The sequence below is a fragment of the Schistocerca piceifrons genome, chromosome 5 (genome assembly GCF_021461385.2).
Source record: "Schistocerca piceifrons isolate TAMUIC-IGC-003096 chromosome 5, iqSchPice1.1, whole genome shotgun sequence".
Lineage (NCBI taxonomy): Eukaryota > Metazoa > Arthropoda > Insecta > Orthoptera > Acrididae > Schistocerca > Schistocerca piceifrons.
Genome location: NC_060142.1, coordinates 239,360,104 through 239,385,265, shown reverse-complemented (window position 1 = coordinate 239,385,265; position 25,162 = coordinate 239,360,104). Strand labels below are relative to the sequence as shown.

The 25,162-nt window shown below is 39.3% G+C and overlaps 1 protein-coding gene across 2 annotated transcripts in view; it reads left to right on the top strand.

The window, feature by feature from the left end:
- The window catches only part of LOC124798428 (sentrin-specific protease 1-like), a 147,972-nt gene that overhangs the window by 24,960 nt on the left and 97,850 nt on the right, over nucleotides 1–25,162 (top strand). For both annotated transcript variants that reach the window (XM_047261836.1, XM_047261834.1), the window contains 5 exons: nucleotides 8,971–9,065; nucleotides 17,042–17,094; nucleotides 17,397–17,489; nucleotides 17,828–18,017; nucleotides 24,982–25,139. In XM_047261836.1, the coding sequence (XP_047117792.1) occupies nucleotides 8,971–9,065; nucleotides 17,042–17,094; nucleotides 17,397–17,489; nucleotides 17,828–18,017; nucleotides 24,982–25,139 (589 nt within the window). The remainder of the gene's footprint in view (nucleotides 1–8,970; nucleotides 9,066–17,041; nucleotides 17,095–17,396; nucleotides 17,490–17,827; nucleotides 18,018–24,981; nucleotides 25,140–25,162) is intronic.

Here is a 25,162-nt window from a genome sequence, read left to right as displayed (position 1 = left end):
CACTTCCTCAAATGTGATCCTATTTCCATCATCATTCCTATCCCATTCTACCTCGAAATCTGAAACATTACTGATCGCGTTTTCACCTACATTGAGCAACTCTTCAAAATATTCCCTCCATCTGCCCAAGGCATCCACAGGATTCACCAGCAGTTTTCCTGACCTGTCCAAAATACTTGTCATTTCCTTCTTACCTCCTTTTCGAAGACTGCTAATTACACACCAGAATGGTTTTCCAGCAGCTTGACCCATAGTCTCCAACCTGTTTCCAAAGTCTTCCCACGATTTCTTCTTGGATGCTGCAATTATCTGTTTGGCTTTGTTTCTTTCTTCAACATAACTTTCTCTGTCTACCTGGTTTCTGGTATGTAGCCATTTTTGATACGCCTTCTTTTTCCTTTTACAGGCTGCCTTGACTGTATCATTCCACCAAGCTGTTTGCTTCATCCTATTTTTACGCACTACTGTTCCAAGACATTCTTTAGCCACTTCTAATACTGTGTCCCTGTACCTTGTCCATTCCTTTTCCAATGACTGTAATTGACTACATTCAACTAACTGGTACCTTTCTGAGATCGCTGTTGTGTACTTGTGCCTGATTTCCTTATCCTGAAGTTTCTCCACTCTTATCCTCCTACATATGGACCTGACCTCCTGCACTTTTGGCCTCACAATCCCAATTTCACTGCAGATTAAATTGTTGTTATATAGTCAATGACAGATCTGGTTCCCCTGCCTTCCCAAGTATACCGGTGAATGTTCTTATATATTACTAAGCCCATACTGGCACAGAAATCCAAGAGTTGTGTCCCGTTCCTGTTGGCCTCCATATCCTCTCCAAATTTACCCATAACCTTTTCATACCCTTATGTTCGATTTCCAATCCTGGCGTTAAAATCATCCATGAGCAGAACACTGTCCTTGTCCTTTACTCTAACAACTACATCACTGAGTGCCTCATAAAAACTATCCATCTTATCTAGATCTGTCCCTTCACAATGCGAATATACTGACACAATCCTAATTTTCTTGCTAGACACTGTCAAATCTATCCAGATCAGTCGTTCGTTTACATACCTTATTGCAACTACGCTGGGTTCCATTTCTTTCCTGATGTAAAGCCCTACACCCCATTGTGCTATTCCTGCTTTGACTCCTGGCAGGTAGACCTTGTATTCTCCCACTTCCTCTTCTTTCTCACCCCTTACCCGAATGTCACTAACAGCTAAAACGTCCAGCCCCATCTTACTTGCAGCTCTGCCAGCTCTACCTTCTTCCCAGAGTAGCCCCTATTGATATTAATAGCTCCCCATCTCATTACCATTTGTTTGCCAAGTCGTATCTCAGGAGTCCCTGGTTTGTCAGTTAGAGGTGGGACTCCGTCACCTCCAAAGGTCCGAGGCATTTTGCTCTGATTGTTGCCAGCATCATATTTAAAGTACCAGGGAAGCAGGTTGCCAGCCTTACTTGCCCCGAGTCCCATTGGGTTTTACCCCTAACGGCTGAGGGACTAACTGGTGGATTTGGTAGTCTTTGCCGTATGAGCACAAAGGTGACCATGACTCAGAATATGTCCGAGATGCCCAGCCTTATTCCAAAGTAACTGGTATCCCGACTGTCGGGACCACTTACTTGGCCACTCATACGTTGCCCGTGGTTCATGAACTAGGACATGACTACAGGAACCCACACCATGAACCAACTTCCTGACAAATTAAAACCATGTGCCGGACAGGGACTCAAACCTGGGATCCAGGTCTAGCACACAGTTTAAGTTTGTCAGGAAGTTTCATGCAAGAAACTGTTTTCACTAACTTTTGAATGTCTTGATGTTGATCAAACTATTGGATGTTGACGAGGGGGGGGGATTGGCAGAATTGGTGGTTCCTATATTCCGCCTAATTCTGTGATTGTAGTGATAATGCACCATAAGTTTGATGGAATGCTTAATAAATGTGATTTTAGGATTATGATGATAAGAGTGGGTGCGAGACAGGCAAATAAGGTGCAGCGACTCTATGAGGAAGACTGAGCTATTCTCTAAAAAGGAAAATAAACCAACTGTGAAAGTGTATGTCATGGATAAAATCACTGAGAGCAGAGGCCACAAAATAGCCCATTTACTGCCCTACTACTGTGATCTAAATCTGATAGAATTGGCATGAGCGAAAAGAAAGAAAACCAATTTCAGGGAGAACAGAGTCATTGGCGAGATGTCAAAGGAAAGACTACAGAACTTTGTTAATGCTGCTTTCCATTCATTTACTGCACAGGACTGGAAAGGTTACTGCTGGGAAGTGCAGCAGCTGGAGCAAGATCATTAGACACAGGATGGAATAATGGAAATAGCCCTCGATTAATTTGTCATCAATACGACACCTTCATGCTATGATGAGGATAATCTTAGATCAAACACAAATGACAGTGATCTTTAATGAACACCATTTTGACAATTCTTGCAGGCACAGTTAATTGCAGTTTGTAAACATTACTGTGCCGTGTTAAATAAATGCAGTGTGCAAACAGATTTCAAAGATAAGTTTTTGACTTTCGATTCATAGTATCGTAAGTTGTCCATTCATTTTTTATTTGCAATAAGTAAATACTACATAAATTGTAAGTAAAATTCTCAAGCATGAATATGTCAACAAATTTGGTGATTTCCGATCCGGCAGCAGTGTCGGTTAAGCGGAAAATATTTCCCACGAGTCTCACCTCCAATTTCGTGTTAAGCACAAAATGTGAGTAGTGGTGACAACACTGCTGCAAGCAGCCGATGCTCGCTTCCCCTCACTGCTCCTCTTCCCTCGGGAGCCATAATGTGGAGGCACTGCCATTCCTGAAAGCCACTGCACCTGTCAAAGATATCACTCTTAGTTTCATATCTGCATTTCAGCAGCAGACAAAATAAAGGCTACCAACAATGTTAAGCAATCGGCACCACATAGTTTATTTGTTGCGATAAAAATGTGAGGGTGGCAGTTTCAGGTATTTTTTATTTTTTCTTAAAAGCTATGCAATTGTTAGCATTGAATTTTATTTCAAAATGAACTAGGTTAAGAATGTTAAGTCATGGGCCCTCATCCACCTGCTAAAACAATTAGAAGAGGTAGAGGGGTTAAAATTTTGGTACCGGACAAAGATATCCCTTTGGTGGTTTCTAGTGTTAAGCTGTTACATAAAACTGAAAACTAAGAGAGCAGACAGTAAAGTTTTCACAAGTAAATGTATTTCATAGATGCATTGTAACAATCACACTAATGCTGCCCGTGTAATTATAGCAAACAATAGTTGAAAAATCTCCTTACGCCAGGGAGTAGACATCCCTTAAAATATGAAGTGGCACGTATCACATTCTGACCAGAAGAGAAGTGTTTTTAACTTCTACAGAAAGTTTGGAATCTTTCAGTTTCCAAACAAGCAACTGTATTTACTAAATGTTTAAAAATGTCTGGAATAAATAGTTAGCTATTTTTAACTGTATTGTTACATTTCTGTATTTCTGATACTAAAAGTATTTGGATAACCAACAAGTTTTGTGAAATGTCTGGAAAATATAGTGACAACTGAGTGAATGCAGAGATATTGTGATGTGTTGAATAAAAAAATTCGTGCTGTCTTTAATATTGTTGCTTAAAACAAATAAAAAGTTGTGAGAGCTAGATGTGATACTTTTATTTGAAAAATTATGACAGATCAATCCACATGATAGAAAAATGAGTATCAAAGAAATGAATCAAGAAATTCATACATGACTGTTTTGTGAATGTACTGCGAGTGAATGACATGCTAAAGAACTTGACATGAAATATTTGTGCAGTATAACTCAGATTAACTGAGCTACAGATTGGGGGAGGGGGGGGGTCATTAGAACAATACTTTTTTCAGTTAAGTTACCAACATCTAATGTACAGTAGAGTATTTTGCATTGCAATTACAGTAGATATTTTTGAAAAGTTATGAAGGTCAAATGAATGTAGACATCTCTCTGCAGGCTACACTTTGTTCTTTATTAAAGCTAAAATTGGATTTTTAGGATTACAGTACATCAATATACGGTGTACTGTACTTAACAGTTTGTAGCATATGAATTACTCATTCAAAAAAATGAGTAATTTTTGTACACTTACTGCCCCCCCCCCCTCCCCTCACCCGAAGATGTTTTATACCAGCGGTGTCCTGCAGGCTTTTCATCAGAAGGAGATCAGGTGGTGCTAACTGATTGTGTTGTTAAACAAATCTTAAGACACCTAAAATAACAGCGCATGCAGTGTAATTTCTGTTATATTCTATAAAATAGATTTTTGAAATATAACAAATGCTTCATTAAAAAAAAAAAAAAAAAAAAAAAAAAAAAAAAAACTGTTGTCAGCAGTTACTCTGTCATCCATGTCACCTACTTTTAGAGCCTTCTATTGCTTCAGCAGTTGACTGCATCACTGTTTTTACAGTTTCTTGGTCCGTGATTTATCTGTGAATTGCGTACAACAACACATTCATTTACCTCACACTTATCCATGTCTTTGCATCTGGAAATAGTTTTTACCATTTGTCAAATTTGCTACATTATTGAGTCATCTCTTTCAAACTCATAAGTTCTCTTCAAACACTTCTGAAGAGTTTCTGCTGATCCCAGGCATGCCCAAGAATGTTGCTATTATGCCATGATATAGTGGCTGAATTACACTAGTAACATTTGGGGTAACAAAATGCACAGCGATATCAACATTTTTTGACCCGCAAGTGTGTTTAGGTGCAATGTTAATTAACAAGATTACTTTCTTGGGCAGACTTTTTTCAGTTTAATGCTTTTCAGCTTTTGCTGCAAACTGATTGCTAAACTATTCGGCAAAGAGTACACCTGACAACCAGGAACTTTTTTCGACTCTGTAAAAACTGGTAGTGCATTTCGGGCAACATCCTTCATGGCTGGAGGTTTTTCTACTTTCTGATAGACACTTGTGACAGAAGCATTTGGTGCAAAATAAAACAGTTGACCATTTGTTTTCCAGACTGGACAGACTTCTTTTAGGAAGCTAGGGATTTTTCTGGGCAGCATCTTGAAGTTAACACCAGTTTCATTGGCATTGTAAATTTGGTCCTTAATAGAACATTTAGAATAGGAATCATCTGAAAACATCAACTGTGTCAGGGTCTGCTGATAACTTTTTCCAAGTGTATTCAGCTGCTAGTCACTGTATCTATTTTTAAATTAGTCTCACAACCCAAAGCTTGAAAAAATCTTTTTCTTCCTCACCTAACACATCAGTTAACATTTCGGATTTTTCTTACAGTATCAGATCAGTCAAAGGCATCCCTTTTTCTCGTTGCTAGGTGAACTAAAGATTAAGATCTTCACTTACTTTTTCAGTGTCCCAAGTTTTCAATGGGATTCTATGAGGATTTTTTGCTGCTTGCTCTAAAAATCTAATTTATGCCTCACCAATTCTGAAAGACTTCTGTTTTCCATTTGTGGTGATATTTGTTTTACGGCCATTAGGCAATGTTCCAAGGTGTATTTTTCTGCCTGACATTTTGTCTTCCAATGCTGGAGACATAATCAGAGGCTATAAAAATCAGAAAGCAGTTACAATCTGAAACAAGTTCTGGAAGCCAAACTGCTCATACATATCCAGGCAATAGTCGGTTCATGACTCTTTAACACACCACTGCTTAAGATCGCGGACTTGCACCAGAGTGTATTATGGAGCTTTGTTCAGTACAGAGGCACACAACTTGCCTGATTTCAATTCTACTTCTTCTTTTCTAGTAAAGTTATTTTTATGTTACTTAATTTATTTTGCATCTGTGTACATCGCAGCAAAGCAGTAAATTTGGTCTGGATAAAGCCTGCGTTGTAGGATTGCATTTTCAACTTCTCTGACAGCAGCTAAATATCAGTAAAAATAAAATCATCATGCCTCTGCTTAGTCACAATAACACAAAAATATACATGCAACAGAAATAAACACCCATTTGAATGCCATTATTGTTGGCTGTGTAGGATATTAAGACTGGTGAGTCGATGGCTGGGAGAGCAATTCAAGATTGGGCACTCAGTTCTCCCTGCTAGCCATAGCCCAGCTCTTGCCCTCGAATTATTTTCATGCATTACAGTGTTATTTTTTTAGATTTGTGATTCTCGGGGGTGTCTAGGATTACCTCGGTTTTGGTGGACCTGAGTTCTGTTAACTGGGGTTTTGCTTTATTTCCTGCTCATACGCTTTGACATAAGCAGGGGAAAAAATAAAGAGCCGTCCCCGTACACTGTGTTTGAAGCGCAATGTGTTGGTGCATATCAATTTGAGTGCCCATAATTAAAATTCCAGTTTCAAAATGCTATAGAAAGAGAACCACTGTGCAGAATGCCATCAAATTGGAGTGGCGTAGTATTGGCGAAGGGGGAAACATCAGGGAAAAAACAAATCAAAGTTTTACCAATAGATAGCACTGTAAATGTGTTTAGCATAAACTGGACTGGCTACAAATGACAGATGGATAACGATATGATTGCTGTGGTTTGAGTTGTACATGAGACCATCCATACATCCAGTGTGCATGATTGTACAAGTTCAGCTGTCAACAGTTATGGTTTTGTTAGGTAAGCTCATCTACAGAGGCAAGGCCGTACCACTTCAGATGAGAAGAAAGCAAAATTACATCATTTTTTAATTGTCCTTGGACAAAAAACTGCATAAAAAGCAAAAAGACATTAGTTTCTTAAAAAAGAATTGTTTTTTAAAAGCTAAGTGTTTTCAAATTGCTCACAAAACAGCCTTATCCCCTTCAAAATAATCTCCATTATAACTGACACCATTGTCTCACCCGTGCTTCCACTGTTCAAAACATTTTTTGTAGTCATCTTTAGAAATGGCTGACTGCTCCTCCCTCATTTTTTTTCTCAACTTCTTCAATTTGTTCATGCATGGAAATAAGAAAACTCACATAGAGCCAGGTCAGGTGAGTATGGTGCATGGGGCAGCGGAACCGTGCCATTTTTAGCCAAAATCTCTCTAAACAGAGATGACTGTGTGTGCAGGTGCATTGTTGTGGTTGAAGAACCAGTCTTCTGTTTGCCACAAATTGGGCTTTTTTCGATGAATGCTGTGGCACAATCTTCTTAAAACTTCTTAAAATGGTCTGTGAGCACCAGCTCTCGAATTCTTTTCAATATTTTCGTCGATTTGGTAGTTTATGGATGTCCAGAATGAGGTTTGTCATCAGTCGACACATCACCATTTTTAAATGGAGCAAACCACTCATACACTTGAGTTGTTCACATAGTCATCTTGGTAAGATGTTTTCAGAGTCATCTTGGTAAGCTGTTTTCAACGTTAAAACAATTTCAGCAGCTTTTTTTACCGAGTAGAAAAGAAAATTTTACAGCTTGTTAACTTAAACTTGCCATCATAAAAAACGAAACAAGAACCAAACAGAACTAGCAAAAACAATCATTGCAGATGAACAGAACAAGCCAGGTTGGCAACACAGGTGACATGAACTGTCAATGAGTAGTGCTATACATGCCTAGTCACGCCTAGTGGCAGAGATGCATCGTGCACAAACTTCGCCCACAGCAGTGGTACTCCAGGTACCCCTTTGTATGCTGCCCACAGCGTTCCGCCACAAGTTGAAATCGGGAAACGGCACGTTACACAACAGATCAGAATGTCTCAGGGGTCACATTCAGAATGCATTGCGCAATGCTTGCCTTCAATTCAGCTATGTAACTGGAGGACTGAACATAACATCTTAAAGAAACCCCACAATCAGAAGTTACATGGATTAAGATCAGATGATCTGTATGGCCAGGGTTTAAGGCCCTACAGAAATGATGACTGATAATTCTACCATTTCTGAAATGCCTCTGTAGCAGCCATTTCACTGGCTGTGTATTGTGCGGAGGTGTACCATATTACATAAAAATGATCCTGCCCACACATCTACACTGTTGAAGGGTTGGAATGACATTGATGTGCAAAAAACCCATGGCATTTGCCATTGATTGTACAAGTAACATGACCCACCTCCTCAAAAATATAAAAATGGTGCTGCCAACCTGCACCCCACAGTCACTTTTGTAGAATCAAATACTGGTTGACATGCATTTGGGTTTTCTGATGTTCATATTCTGCAGTTCTGTGTACTGACATGTCCATGGAGTGAAAATGGGCTTTTTCTGTCCACAGTATGTTTCATGGCTATTCATTGTCCACTTCCATGTGAGCAAGAAATTCGAGGGTGAAAGTTTCTCTCTCTGGCTGGTGGGCAGGAAGCAACTCCAGAAGATGGGTGATTTTGTATGGATAAGATGGGTGGTTTTTGTATGTATATCAATGCAGCATGTTTGTAGGACTTGATACACTGTTCTCGTAGGCATGTCTGTCATTCGGCCAGTTTCCCATGGATTGCATGTTTGACACCACTGCTCAAACCCTCCTGCAGTGCTGTGACCGTATCTTCGACAGGTGTCGTGTCAACTGCTTTTCTCCCTCTGCCACATTGTGCTTCAGAAGAACCTTTCTTTTTAAATTTTGTAATCATTGGACCAGTAGTGACTTTTTTGACAACCTACAGGGGTAGGGCTACTGGCGCGCAGTCATCATTTTTGTAAAAGAGTTTTACCAGCAGTGCATGATCCTTCATGTAGACAGTCATGTTGTGCATCTTGGACACAAACTGAGGAACAGCTGTGTGCTTATTGGCGTGCCTATTCTGACACTTAAATGAAAATTTGGCCTGTAGAATGCACTTTATTTTATTTTTTTAATTTAAAAAATTTTTTTTCCCCAGATCAGTAATATGCTGTTCAACTCTTGACATCATTCTGAGCAGTGGTTCTTTCTACAGCATTTTTCAACTGAAGCTTTAATTATGGACAGCCTATATGTGACTATTTTTTAAAAGAATTGTCTTGATTTTCTCCTTTTTTGTTACATTGATGTTAATTTTATCTGGTATTATTTGTAGGCAGTTAGAATGTGATACTGATGAAGATGTGATTTCACCAAAATTTCGGAAGATTGGTAGCCCAAGATTTCATCACACTCCTCTCACTTCACTAGGTAAGAATTTCATATTACAACTAGTATTATTGTGTACCAATAATAAGACATTGAACCCAGAGTTTAAGCAAACCATCTCCAAGGACTGAAATACACCAGATACAGATATCTGATTTTAGGCTCTGTTGCTTCTTTGTCAAACAGAATTTTGTAGGTTCCGTGTGCATCTAAATTAGTGTGATAATATTTAATATAGTATCTACAGGGTTATTACAAATGTTTGAAGCGATTTCACAGCTGTACAATAACTTTATTATTTGAGATATTTTCACAATGCTTTGCACACACATACAAAAACTCAAAACGTTTTTTTAGGCATTCACAAATGTTCAATATGTGCTCCTTTAGTGATTCGGCAGACATCAAGCCGATAATCAAGTTCCTCCCACACTCGGCGCAGCATGTCCCCATCAATGAGTTCGAAAGAATCGTTGATGCGAGCTCGCAGTTCTGGCACGTTTCTTGGTAGAGGAGGTTTGAACACTGAATCTTTCACATAACCCCACAAAAAGAAATTGCATGGGGTTAAGTCGGGAGAGCGTGGAGGCCATGACATGAATTGCTGATCATGATCTCCACCACGACCGATCCATCGGTTTTCCAATCTCCTGTTTAAGAAATGCCGAACATCATGATAGAAGTGCGGTGGAGCACCATCCTGTTGAAAGATGAAGTTGGCGCTGTCAGTCTCCAGTTGTGGCATGAGCCAATTTTCCGCGGGCTATGTGTGAAACTTGCCCGCACGCGTTCAACCGTTTCTTCGCTCACTGCAGGCCGACCTGTTGATTTCCCCTTACAGAGGCATCCAGAAGCTTTAAACTATGCATACCATCGCCGAATGGAGTTAGCAGTTGGTGGATCTTTGTTGAACTTTGTCCTGAAGTGTCGTTGCACTGTTATGACTGACTGACGTGAGTGCATTTCAAGCACGACATACGCTTTCTCAGCTCCTGTCGCCATTTTGTCTCACTGCGCTCTCGAGCGCTCTGGCGGCAGAAACCTGAAGTGCGGCTTCAGCCGAACAAAACTTTATGAGTTTTTCTACGTATCTGTCGTGTGTCGTGACCATATGTCAATGAATGGAGCTACAGTGAATTTATGAAATCGCTTCAATCATTTGTAGTAGCCCTGTACTACTTCCTCCTGGAACTTGGTGCCTCATGTGTCATTGTTCTGGCAGTTAAGAGATGTAGATTGTAGTCATCCCATTGCAAAGTGCTGTTAAGTTTGCAGTGAGAGAGTGAGAGTCTGATGGGACTATTGGCTGTGACATCCTGAGGGATAGGTTTAGCCACTAAATCAGAAAGGGTTTGTAGTGTGATTGCTTTTTCTCAAGGGTATCTGTTGAGTGCAGATGACTGTAATTGGAATGTGCTTACTGTGTTTTCATTTTTGTATTGTCTGATGATCAGAAAAGGGAAAGAGTGGTGTGAAACCCATTGACAGCACATAGCCCACTCCTCTTGAATAACATAAAGCATAAGTCAATTTTAACTTTCTTTCACGATGGAGAGAACACCATCAACAGTGTTGCATAACTTCACTGGAATTTAGACTAGGACATTGGCACCAAATTTGGCGATCATTAAGTTTAAGCCACCAATTATCTTCCCATTCAAGTCCCAGAAAATAGTTTCCAGTATCATACTGTCAAAAAATGTGTTAATTTTGTGTGGTTTGAAGCCTCTAAGCTGCTCCTAACCACAGTGGTTGAGTGAAATGATTGATATGCTGAAATGCTAGAAGTGTATGCAGTTGACTTGATGGTCATGAAATTTAACCACACAGGTGAATCTCGGTTGCAAGAGTTGTGTCCTTAAATGAAATAGTTATGATATAGATTGCGATGACAAACTGTTCCTTTTTACAGTGTTAGTGTAAATAAAATACAGATACTTAAGATATCAACAGGAGTGTTGGATTCATCCAGTGCTAACAAGTCTTGAATGTCCATGTTGTCTTTTGATGAAATAAGTTTTTATTTTTGTGTAGTTCCTCCCAAGCATTAAGTTTTTTTGATTTTATTGCTGTAATCCTAGTTCCTAATCCAGATTTTCAAGACAGTCCTCTATTCCAATGTCATTCTGCTGCACAAAAGAACAAGTTTCGTAAAACAACATTGCTTAAGCATGTGAGCAACATTCACACAAACCCCTCCCACAACAACAACAACCACCACCACCACCACCAGCAGCAGCAGCAGCAGCAGCAGCAGCAGCACCACCACCACCACCACCACCACCACCACCACCACCCTGCCCTGATAAATCTTTGTGAGCGAATTCCCCAGTGTTGTGTAAGGTCAAAAGCAGTTGAACTGCTAAATTGCAGGAAAGCATCATCTTCTGCTTGACTTTGTCAGTAGTAGTTAAAAATAGTTTTGTGTGTTCACTTGTAATAAAACCTGAACTTATGAGGCATCAAGCTTGGTGCATGGAGGATTGCTGTGCCATTGTCAGTACTGTTGCTGTGATATCATGCAGTGTTTATCAGTTGTTCATATGAATGATTTGTAGTGTCAACAGTTTCATGAACATACCCATTTGGTCCCATTTGCATCAAATTTCAAGTCACCAAATTGTTAAATGCTTTCATGGGACAAGCACACACGTTGTGGCTTTCTCTGCACTGTGCCATCAAAAGTCTGTTCCTTGGGCTGTTTGAGTTAGCACAGTGGTGGCTACTCTGTTCTTACAGAGGACCAAGATACCTTTTCAGTTCTGTCATGCTCTTTGTATTGTCATTTTTAGTTCCCTTATGTTAAAAAATCTGTCAACTTTAAATAGTCTTTGTGTTGATGTTTTGATGCATGGGTTCTGGGCCAACTCTTATTCTTAACTTACATAAAAGATATTCCAGTGACTTTAAAGGGTAATTCAAAAACTATAATGTTAACTGCTGACTCAGGTGCACTTATCAAGGATTCTATCTCAGTCATCAGAGATACAGCTCAGATGATATCCGAAGACTTCTGTAAGTGGTTCACAGCTAGCAGTTTATCTTAAATCTCGCAAAGACTCATGTTATGCAATTTAAAACAAACAATAATGACAAATTCTTACTAAAACTAGATATTAATGAGACAAGGCTTATTTTGCATATCTTCACTCCTTGCTGTCATATGAAATTATTTTTTGGGGCAGTGCATCTAAAGTGAATAAGTGTTTATTCGCAGAAGTAAGCAGCAAGAATATTGTGTAAAGTAGATAACCATACATCTTGCAGAAACATTTTGAGGGGTTTTGAAATTCTCTCTCACTTGTCAATACATTACTCTTCACTGGTTTTTGTTGCTGATAATAAAAATCAGTTTGAACTGAACTGTGATGTACGAAGTCACATTAGAAGACACAAAATTAATTTTCATATAAACATTGCCTCTTTATAGTGGATTTTTGCGCTTGGATGTATAGATGTTTGAAAACCTTCCATGTAGAATAAAGTGAGAAATTTGGAATCGCAAACAGTTCAAAATAAAGTGAAATAAACATGAATATCATATTTACCTGACCGTATGTCGACCTTGAACACAAAATGACGTTCACTTTTTTTTAAGATCAGTTGCTGAACATCATTTTTTGTGCCTTAATTTGAGTGATCTGTGCAAACATATTTGTTTAAATTAGTTAGTCGCCTGTAGAAATGTATACTACTTAGATGTTTATAAAATGCAAAGTATATGGAGTGTAATCCCATGGTTGGCAGCACGACAAAATGTTCTGCACACTAGCCACTCCACTTCCCATAGTCATCATACTGCTTGGCCAGGCTGGTGCCACTACTGCCCCTACCACCCTTCTGAAATTGTCAATTCTGTGCATGTTGGCAACATAAGCGTAACCTGTGAGTGTAAGATGACTTTATATTTTTCAGATGATGAATTTGGGGAGAAATTACTACCTGTAGCGGGGCAATCTACATTAAGGGGGGGTAGGACGTCAAACGGGCCGACTTCGAGCAGGAGAGGCACCACAGGACATTTTAATTTCCACTGTCTATACTTTTACAAATATATTCATAAAACTTTGTCAGCAGGACCAGAAAGGATTCAGAATTCACACTCATAGCAGTGGAAGTTCGAAAACATAACAAAGTAATTTTTTTTACATGTGAAATTTCATCATCATCTAATGGCAGCATTTGTTGCTATAGGTACACTTTTCTTCATAGGTAAGAGAGATGGTTCGATGAATTTTGCACAGCATACAAACCATACTTAAAGGTGTATGAAACTCTAGAATTTTCCAAATCTGTTAAAAACTGTGGTAAAAATTGAGGTAATTAACTACAAAATTTGTGTTTTTTCTAAACATGAAGTTCAAAATACAACAGCTCATTCGTTTTTTCATAAATTAAATAAATTCTAGAGTTTCATACACCTGTAAGTATGGTATGTATGCTGTGCAAAATTCATCGAAGAATCTGTCTAACTTATGAAGAAAAGTGTACCTATAGCAACAAATGCAGCCATTAGTAAGTGAAAAAATGATGAAATTTCACACGTAAAAAAAAAAAAAAAAAATAATTGTTATGTCTTCGAACTTCCACCCCAATGAGTGTGAATCCGGAATCCTTCCTGGTGATGCTGACAAAGTTTTATGAATTTATTTGTAAAGGTATAGACACTGGAAATTAAAATGTCCTGTGATGCCTCTCCTGCTCCAAGTCGGCCCGTTTGACGTCCTAAGCCACAATGTAGAAATTTACTAAATATCTAGTTTAAGGATTGAAATATCTGCTAATGGCATGACAAATAGCTGTGTTCGTTGTAAAGCTGCATGACAAGTAGTAAGGTACTATAAATAGGACACAGAATTTAGCACTGTAGGTAAACATTAACTTTGAAAAGTACCGCTCTAATCAGTGAATATTAAACCACCAATAGCAGCTAAACAACAGCTATGTAGTATAAGTGAGGAGGAAGCAGTTTTATTCAAAGTAATAATTTTTTTTCTAATGTACTTGATTAAATTAAGCTGGCATAAGCATGAATAGCATCAAGCAATAGTGTGGTAATGTATTTTTAACATGTTCTTGAGGTAGTTTTTGTGAACTGCTTGACTTTTATTAATGTATACCTTGACTAATCCACATTCGTGAAAGCTCTCCTCCTTGATGGGATCTACAGAACACAATGAAGGACTAACTGAATATTTGAATGCATTTGAAATTTTCTCTGTGATTAAGAAAATTCATTTCTTGCTGGCTGCTAGACTAGCAGTCCCATCACATTTGCAATTTCTGCTATAGTCAGATCCACTTTCAACTTATCTTCCATAATCAGATGCATTGTTGTTAACTTGTGTAAGTTTTTGTGATATGCCAATGGCTACTGGATCTTTTGCAGCCTTAACAGCCCCCTATTAATTACCATTTAGGTACTGTTTGCTGATCAGTATTTGACATACTAGACTATAATACACCAACAGTGTCTCAGTGTATTTTGCATCTGTATCCTTTGATTTCATTATGCAGTCAAGATCTTCATAATTTTAACAAAATGGTTCAAATGGCTCTGAGCACTATGGGACTTAACTTCTGAGGTCATTAGTCCCCTAGAACTTGGAACTACTTAAACCTAACTAACCTAAGGACAGCACACACATCCATGCCCGAGGCAGGATTCGAACCTGCGACCATAGCAGTCGCGTGGTTCCCAGACTGTAGCGCCTAGAACCGCTCGGCCACTCCGGCCAGCTAATTTTAACAACATTGTTATGAAAAGGATAGATTACTACCCACCACATAGAGAAAGCACAGAGTCACAGACAGGGACAATGAAAAGAGTGCCAAACATTCAAGCTTTCTGCTGAAAAGTTGTCTTCAGAAATATAAAAAAAATCTCTCTCTCTCTCTCTCTCTCTCTCTCTCTCTCTCTCTCTCTCTCTCTCTCTCTATATATATATATATATATATATATATATATATATATATGGCTCGACTTGAAAAAGAGGAAATATATAGACTGCTCAGATGGCAGATAGTAAATAACTAAGCAGCAGATATCAATATTTGTCTGTGGGACAAATGTTTGTCCCTTCTACGATACAAGAATTTAAATAGAAAGTAGCTAATGGGAAGCCAGTAAATACTAAGGGGACTAGAATGGGTGACATTGTACTGTAGTAAAATGTACAGACCAAACACAGATCACCTGTTTTGTAATTGCTTATACCATGAAGGTGGATGATAAAAATGCTCCGTGTAAGACACTTCTTCTTTTCTTTTGTGCAGTGTCTTCTACTTTGACTCTTAGATGACTTAATCCTTGAGTTGCACCCAGAACCTATGCTTATGAAAATTTATGTCTGTGCCTTTGAGCTGCACTGAAGTGCTGGTGAGTGCATAGGGATGAGGTGGAGAGAGGGTAGGGCAGCTATGTGCAGTCGGGATGTTAGACAGAGGGCAGGGGAGAGGTGAGAGAGGAGGGGAGGGCAGGAATGGGTGGTCAAGATCTCTTGGCCATAGTTCAACAATGACCATTCGTGTGAACAGACAGGTTGTTAGTTGTGATGCCCACTTAGGAAGGAGCACAGTTGTTGCAGCTTAGTTTGTAGAGCACAAGGCTGCTTTCACAGGTAGTGCTGCAAAGGCCCTATTAGAGTCTCTTCCCAACCTCTTGCCTCATAGCTCGTATCACTGAAATAAACCTAGATGCAAGCCCTCCCACTACCACCTACTCCTGTCCTATTACAGACATCTCCTACCCTATCAGAGGCAGGGTTATCTGTGAGAGGAGCTGTGTGATGGACAATCTAAGCTACAACTATTGTTCTGCTTTCTAAGTGGGCATGACAACTAACAAGCTGTCTATCCACATGAATGGCCATTGCCAAACTGTGGCCTCTTCAGCTGGACCACTGGGTTGCTGAGCGTGCTGCCCAACATGATGTGTGTCACTTCAATGATCGCTTCACAGCATGTGCCATCTGAATCCTATGTAGCAACATGAGCTTTTCTGAACTGTACAGTTGGGAACTCTCCCTGCAATATGTCCTATATTCCTGTAACCCCCCTGCTCTCAATCTTCGCTAGTCCCTATCCTTCACCTACCTGTCCACTCCTTTGGTCACATTTTAGCACAACAGAGCGTCTTATTCTGCCAACACATACAGTCTCTTTCCTCTTCTGTACTTCTCTCCTTTTCCTAGCTCTCCCTTCCCCCCTTCTGCCCTTAGTGTCAAACTTCCCGACTGCACCTAGCAGTTCTACCCTGTCTGCAGCATGTCTCCCCATGATCCCACAATCAGCTCTTTGCCATCCCCTGATATTCTGCACCCCTCCCTGCCCCCCCCCCCCCCCCCCTTCACACCATATGCCACCTCCTTACCCCCCCCCCCCCCCCCCCCCCACCACCATCCATGCAAGATTGGGTGCGGTCACAGTCTGCAATCTGGCCACAGTAGCTGGAGACAGTGGTTTGTGTGTGTGTGTGTGTGTGTGTGTGTGTGTGTGTGTGTGTCTGAGAGAGAGAGAGAGAGAGAGAGAGAGAGAGACTGAGACTGCCGGTCACTAGACATCTCCTCTGTGTGCTGAATCACTCTACCTGTTTCATAATATTGTTGTTATGCAATGCTGGAATTTCCGTTGTTTGTTTATGTGTGACAAGATACATAATACACTCACTCCAAAAGAGACATGATAAGAGTGTTTATTTCAAAAGGACATGTGTCTATTGTTTTTGTGACTCGTGCTTTGATTTAAATCTGTGTTTCAACTTTTATGTGTTAAAAATTAGTGACGTCATTCCTGTGTTGGTATTCATTCTTTTACAGACTGTTAGATAATGTATTTTAGTTGATGGGAAGTTACAAGTGTGGCATAATTTCCATTCAACTCTGTCTTTACAAAGCTAAAGATTTATCAGTACCCCTTTAGCAGTGTGGGGTAGTATGGTGTCAGTACTATAATTATTTATGATGGAAAAAATTTTGCAACATTTGGAGAAGTCGTAATGTTTTACGTCTTCTGCCTAGATTTCCTGGTTCCGGCTGAAGTAAGAATGAAGAGAGCTAGCAGGACTCTGCAGGTAATCAAATTTTTGCTCAGAGACTTGCAACAATTTCTTCATTCATTGTTTTACCAAAGTCTCTAAAGTTTTCATTGTAGCTATGTACTTGATTTCATTGTATCTGATAGTTTCACATTTCATTATTGCTTTTTGTTTTGTTCACTGAATGACAATTTAAAGACAAACATCCTACTTATCATGCAGAAATTGTAATGATTTTAACTAAGAGAAAGAAAAGAAAATTATTTTATTTTACTTCATAAGTAACAATTCTACATGCCCTGTGCTGATGTTCTCAATTTTCTGTGCATGTTATGTAGAATGAACTGTCCCTTATACGGGGTAGAGGTGCTGAAATGTCAGCAAGAAAAGCAAGCAAAGAAAACATTTCCTCTCAAGATGATGATGATGAGGTCTGTACAACATATTTTTCTTTATCTCATTTCAGATTTTTGTGTTAAAAATCTGTCGTCTCCCCATATGTACTACTTTCCCATCTTTTTTTAATCTCAGATGTGTGGTATTTATGTTGTGTATGTAGATTTGTGTGTCTGTGATTGTTGTTAACAGAACATTAGTATTTTACAAGACATAAGTCACAGTGAGTATAAGAAGTCTTAATGTTTGTGTGGTATGTTGTTTGAGAATTGGATGTAGCGGGTAGACAAGTGATTGTTATTAGCTATGACTGATTGCTTCTTTAAGATATGTGAATAGAAAACTTGTTACGAATTTCACTGCTTCTTTCTAGTGCATTGTTGTATCAGATGAGGAGAATGATTGGGTTCCAGCTTCTCCAATCCCTAAAGCCATTTCTAGGCTAAAATTGAAACAAAAACCTGTACAGGGTATATCATCTGATGCCAATAATTCTTCAGCAGATGTAAAGAAAGATGATGATATTGAAGTCTTGAAAACAGTGAAATCAAAGAATGATTGCCGTAAGTAGACTTAATTTTTATTTTGCATATTTCAGTAACTTTATCCTAGAAATTTACTGCTGACAAACATGCAAATAAATAGTTCACTACTGATATATTCTAACTCACTCCTCACTGATCTCCCTGCTCACCCTCCCTGTCATGGTAGTTTATACACTATGTGATTGAAAGTATCCAGATACCTGGCTGAAAATGACTTAAAAGTTCGTGGCACCTTCCATCGGTAATGCTGGAATTCAATATGGTGTTGGCCCACCCTTAGCCTTGATGACAGCTTCCAGTCTTGCAAGCATATGTTCAATCAGGTAATGGAAGGTTTCTTGGGGAATGGCAGCCCATTCTTCATGAAGTGCTGCACTGGGGAGAGGTATCGATGTCGGTTGGTGAGGCCTGGCACAAAGTCAGCATTCCAAAACATCCCAAAGGTGTTCTGTAGGATTCAGGTCAGGAGTCTGTGCGGACCAGTCCATTACAGGGATTTATTGCCGTGTAACCACTCCGCCACAGGCTGTGCATTATGAACAGATGCTCGATTGTGCTGAAAGAGGCAATAATCATCTCCGAATTGCTTTTCAAGAGTGGGAAGCAAAAAGGTGCTTAAAACGTCAGTGTAGGTCTGGGCTGTGATAGTAGGCGATAGTAGGTGATGTAGGAAATGATCCCACTGACCATTTAGCTAAACATGCAACTACAGGAGATCAATTTGATGTCGGTATATCAGGCACAGACCTAAGATTACAACTTCGACCCAATATATTGAGGCTCTGGGAATTGGAAAGGCAGGCTACTAAAACCCAAAACCAATTGTGAGTGATTAAAGGGTCCATGTAGGTGTGGCATGTATCTTTCCAGATCTCTGTGGATGATTGACAGCCACTACCAAAGTGTTGCATTTCCTGAGGGAGAGTGGATTTTACACTAACCTATAATACTCTTCCAGTTCCAGTGCTAGGAGTATTTGTGGGGGCAAGAGCCTCCCCGTGCATCAGGTACCCACCAAGCGACCGCCTTGTTGTGCTTTTAGACCCTCTTGTGCGAGATGCTGCTGGAGTTACGACTACTGTCATGACCTTTTAAACTCTTTGGCTTGCTTATATAGCTCGAGCCAAGTCCCCATTTTTTTCACTTTTTACCTTCTTACAAGTTACTCTCATGATGAGGAGTGTAGTCCCTTCAAACACACAATATTAATCACATCATCATATCACATATACAACTTTCTTCGAAGTATTAGCAATTATTAAATTGCGCTCTGTACAAAATTCTATCAGGTCTCTTCTCCTTTCATTCCTCCCTCTCAGTCCTCGTTCTCCTATTTTTCCTTCCGATCTTTGTTGTACTGTCAAATTCCAGTCTCTCCATCACAGTTAAATTTTCTTCACCTGTAACTATTTTGAGTAATTTCTTTTATCTCATCATACATTCTTCTAGTTGCTTCTTCCTCTGCTGAGCCAATAGACATGAAGCCAACACACACCACAGTAATAAAAGTTTAAATACTTATCGTATTGTCTTTAACACTCTGAAGTCCAGCCACTTAGAAAAACTTTGGATCCAGAAAACCAAGCATTTATGTTATTATTATGTGTTCCTCACACAATTGCTTTTGATACCTCTTAAAGGGGCACACTAAAAAAGTCAAAGATAGTTTATTGTTTTTAAATCTGTGACAGGTTGCAAATTTTACAGTTACAATGACAGGAAATGTAATTATCCTTCCAACACTTAAGCAATTTTACAGGTAATTGGCTTTTATATGGAAAGTTCTGAAGTGTTCTGGCATGCAGAGAAGCATGTTGCAATTGGCAATGTCAACTCGTTTCGTTCCTGCTTGCTTTGCTGGTAGATTCTTTAAGTCTTCCCTGAACAAATCTGGGAAATGCATGTTGAATACTGCTATGTTATAAGATTCATATGTAAAAAAGAAGAGAAGATGGAACACGAGTAAAGCAGAACTAAAATGTAACTATGGCAGCAGTATTTGTAGCAACAGTGTAAGTGACAAAAGTCATAACAGACTACAGCTTACCTAGCTATGAATCTTCTTCCAACTGTTCCCACTCAGATCCAGAATAATTGATTCTTTCTCTTGAGCTTCCAGAATTTCTTGCTCAACAAATGTGGGTGCACACACGCGTGCATGCCCCCCCCCCCCCCCCCCACACACACACACACACACACACACACACAATGCTGAAAAAGAGGTAGTGCTTGAAAGCTAGGGTGAATGCTATTTCTGTGCTCCAAGCATTGATCTACTATAGGTGAGTGGTTATCTTTTCCTTAAAATAAATCTAATATTCTCATTTCCTTTATTCTCTAGGCAGTGCATTGTAGATTATTAAAAGTTCAGATAGCATGGTTTTCAATGATTGTGCTTTCTGTGTGCGGTTCTTCTTTACGAAAATTGTTCTGGCTTCTGTAGTTTCATAATTGTGAATTTAGCTGTTTAGTGGTGAAAAACCAGAATCCGGTTGGAGCTGCCAGTGGTAGAGGTCACTCGTGTGGGATGTGTGCGTGTTAGTGTGAAAGTGTGTGTTTTCTTTGCTGAAGAAAGTTTTGGCCGAAAGCTATAATTTGTAACAGTCTTTTCGTTGTTCCTGTGTGCAAATCAACTGGTCATCTTTATGGTGAGTAGCAATCTCCTTGGCCTACATCAGTACTTGCTTTGGGCTGAGGGTTCGATACCCCTGGCTTTGATGGTATGGATGTGTTAAGTGAATGGAAGACAAGAGAATACCAAGAGAGATACGTGAAATAAAAGGGAAGGGGAAAAGACCAAAAGAAAGAGTTACAACCAAGTAGCTGAAAGGGGTGAAGAACTGCTTGCAAAATAAAGGTGAAGACAGGATCAAGGTGGAGATGGAGGAATGGTGTATAAAGACAGAAGACAATGGAAGTGCGTGTGTTCCAAAGAGACTCCAGTAAAGAAGACATTGAATACTTATACAATTCTATCTCTGTTATAGCTACAACATCAGTTGCCATCTTAACTGATGAAAAAGTGTGTTACCTCCCCTCCCCATACTATCATAGTTTTGAACTGTTTCTCATGCCAATTCTTCATTTATCTCCTCACCATACTCTGACATTTTGTGCCAGTTTTAATTCAGTATATTCTATATTTTCCTTTTATTGATAGGTTGAAACTCCCTTCTTTTCTTTGTAGCTACTATTGTTCCATTTGATATTTTTTTTCCTTTTTGTTTGCTCTCTTTGTATCAGTATCATCTTATTCTGTTTCCACTAGTACCTTTCCGGTATGAGATTTTTGCTCTGCAGCGGAGTGTGCACTGATATGAAACTTCCTGGCAGATCAAAACTATGTGCCAGACCGAGACTCAAACTCAAGGCGTTTGCCTTTTGCATGCAAGTGCTCTACCGGCCCGAGTCTCAGCCCGGTACAAAGTTTTAATCTGCCAGGAAGTTTCACTAGTACCTTTGCTAAATAATTGCCTCTTTCGTGTATGCTTGTCCCTTTCACGTATGTCTGTACAGTTTTCATTATCTGAGATGGAGAGCTTGTTGCTTGATCAAGTCTGGTAGCTACATTTATTCTTAAGTAAATTCACAGCCTTCATTTATCATGCTGATAAGTCTGTTGCTCTCTAGCTTAGTATGTGCATATTCTCTGTGACTTAAGAATTTAATAACTTGAAATTCTTGTACAGTTTCCTCATGGTTTGCTAAAATATAATCAATTTTTAGTTCCATTTGGTCTTTGCCTATTCCATTTTGTATTTGTTTTCTTGTGGAAGAATGTGTCAAAGCAAGCATGTTTTCAGCAATTGCTACAAATGCATTACCTTGGTCATTTCTGGTATCAGATGTGAAATTACCTTTAAGCAGTGCTCATCAATTTTTTCCCTACTTTCGCTTTAAAATTCCCCATTATCATCTCATAGTGGAATTTGTTTTCATTGATCAACTTTTATAACTCTTTGTAGGCCTCTCTTCCAAGACTGGAACCTCTATTTCTCAATCAAGTAGCTCCTCAGTTTGCCTCACAAAGGCTCAGTGCACCCTGGTCTCAGAAACTGACATACGGCCTTGAGAACAGTGTCCAGACCACGTGCCCCTCCATATTCCCATCCAGTGAAGCCTATGGGCTGAGGATGACACGGTGGCCGGTGGTACCGTTGAGCCTTCATGGCCTGTTCGGGAGGAGTTTTTTTTGAGACCTCTTTTACTTTATCAGAACACAAGGACAGTGGTGCATAGACTCGAAGGTTTTCCTTGAAATGTCTGTTTTTATTTTTTAAACTTAAGTTACTATGCCATATGAGAAGCTGCGAATATTTATAATATCCTTTTTAATTTTTATCTTTACAGTATATGATACATTTGATTTTCCTCCCTGCTCTATTTGTCTGAGTAACATTTTACTGTACTTTAATTCAGTGTGATTTTTTTCACTAAACTACTCGTAACTCAACTGTATCGCATTTGATCTTATGTAACTCTTCTTTTAAGTCAACTATCCCATGTTCAGATCCAAGAGCTCTACAGCTGTTTTACAGGCCACCGACACTGTTGAGTTTGAGAGGCTAATTGTTGTCAGTAATATCTTTATTTCTTGTGCACTCGTGGTATAACAAGTTATTTAAGCTTTGAAGCTTTGCTGTTGATGTACAGTACCTTGCACTTGACACAACACATTGAGAAAGTTGCAGTTGTGTACCTTGGTATTGAAAACTGTGGATAAGATCATTCACATGCAGAAAACAAATGCAACTGGGAAAGAATTACTCAGAACTGTAGGCTACTGTATCGTAAATTAGTCTGTAGTATCTATATGATGGTACAACATTTCATCACTAGGTGGTAGGGCAGACTAGAGTGAGTTTTTAATTACTCTATATAATGCTTCATGGACATGGAGGACTTGTTTCAAATGATTATTTTCAATATTTTAATAAATGTAAAATTTCCTCATTCTTATTAGCCAAATGATGGGTTGAGCACAGAAACGCATTTACTTTTTAGCTTAGTATATGCTTCTGTGCTCCATGCATTGATCTGCTATAGGTGAGTGGTTGCCTTTTCTGTATTTTACATATTGTTCCATCCAGGAATTTCCATTATCATCAGCTTAACTCCTTTTTATAAACTGATCAATTGTCAATTATGAAAATTGCACAAAAGCATGTAGAGTTTACCTGTAAGAAGTTGATGCTTCACCAAATTAGCCAGCCTAAAGATTGAATATTTAAGTCCAATTTTTGCAGTACTCGGCACTTCACTTTCGTCTATCATGGAAGCGGTACGATGGGCATTTGAAAAGTCTGTGCAAAAATAAAAACTACTTACATGTTTGGGGTGAACCTGTTTTGTTTTTCGACAAAGTCTCCTTTTAGACTTATGCACTTAGTCCATTGCTTTCTAATTTGTTGATTCCTTCTGAATAATAGGAGTTGTCCAAGTCTGCAAAATAGCTATTAGTTGCTGCACTAACCTCCTCGTTTGAATAAAATCTGTGTCCCGCCAGCCATTTCTTCAAATTGGGGAACAAATAGTAGTCTGAGGGAGCCAAGCCTAGAGAATAGGGGGGATGTGAAACAAGTTGGAATTCTATTTCCATTAATTTTGCGGCCACAAGTGCTGAGGTGTGTGCTGGTGTATTGTCGTGTTGGAAAAGAACATTTTTGTGGTCCAATTGCCGGTATTTTTCTTGCAGCTCAGTTGTCATACAGTTCAGTAACGATGAATAATATGCACCTGTAATAGTTTTGCCCTTTTCCAGATAGTTGATGAGGATTATCCCTTGCGAATCCCAAAAGACAGTCGCCATAACCTTTCTGGCCAAAGGAATGGTCTTTGCCTTTTTTGTTGCAGATTCTCCCTCGATAACCCATTGTTTAGATTTTTGTATTGTCTCAGGTGTATAGTAATGTATGCATGTTTCATCCACAGTGACGAAACGACGTTTAAAATCCTGCGGATTCTTCCTGAACAACTGCAAACCATTCTTGCAACACTTCCTACAATTCTGTTTTTGCTCAAGCGTGAGCAATTGTGGAACAAATCTTGTGGATAGCATTCTCATGTACAAATGTGTACGCAAAATATTATGTACTCATTCATTTGAAATGCCCACAGCACTCCAGTCTCACGTACCTTAACTCTTCTGTCATCCATCACCATATTGTGGATTTTCTCAATGATTTCTGGAGTCGTAACTGCCACAGGGCGTCTACATCGTTCAGCATCACTTGTACTCATATGGTCGCTCTGAAAATTTTGAAACTGCTTATAAACTTCTAATCGAAGGTGCAGAGTCACCTTAATGTTTATCAAGCTGCTCTTTAGTCTCCTGAGGCGTTTTGCCTTCATAAAGTAATGTTTAATCAGCACACGAAATTCTTTTTTGACCATTTTTTGACAATCACTTGACTTCCTTGAGTCATACAAATGCCAAACACAAAAAAATAGACCAATATGGCTGAAACTTGGTGTGCGTTCTTTCCAAAGGTTCTGACTAAACTGATAATGCTGTTTAGACTCTGTGGGTCCTGTAACTTCAATCTCTCCCACAGGGAGAGATTGGGGGGGGGGGGGGGGGGGAATCAGGCCGAGGGGGGATGGACAGCTTTTATGTTGACAAGTCTTATAAAGTGTTGCTGCAGGTAACAATGAATAAAACTTTATCACCACTTCAGCATGGCCATGTGCACTCAGAAAGAGAGCAGTTCTTGCCACCCCTATTACTCCCAGCAGGATGCCCGGAAAGACACTAAATCTCATTTGCTGCATGCAGTTGGTGGAGGTAAATGTGAGGAGTGGATCGAAACAGAGCTGCCTGCTGATAATACACGCACTACAGTAATATCTTCTAGTATGCATAATTTCTTCTAGTATGCAATAATTTTGAGGTAGTTATTGCATCTCATGTAGATAAGAATGTGTAACACAGTGCTTTTTTTACTGTTATAATTTAAAATTATTATTTATTTTCTTGTTATAGCCTTGCATTTTTCAACTCCAAGAGAGGGACTATCTATAATTAATAAAAGATTTTTTCCATCTGTGAGAAGAGAAGCTAGCATCCAGTTTAGACAACATCCTGTGAAGATGAAGGAATCGCGTAACAGCAAACCGAAAAAGAGATCTGCACTTGATGAGGTAAAATTGGTGACTGAAGGAAA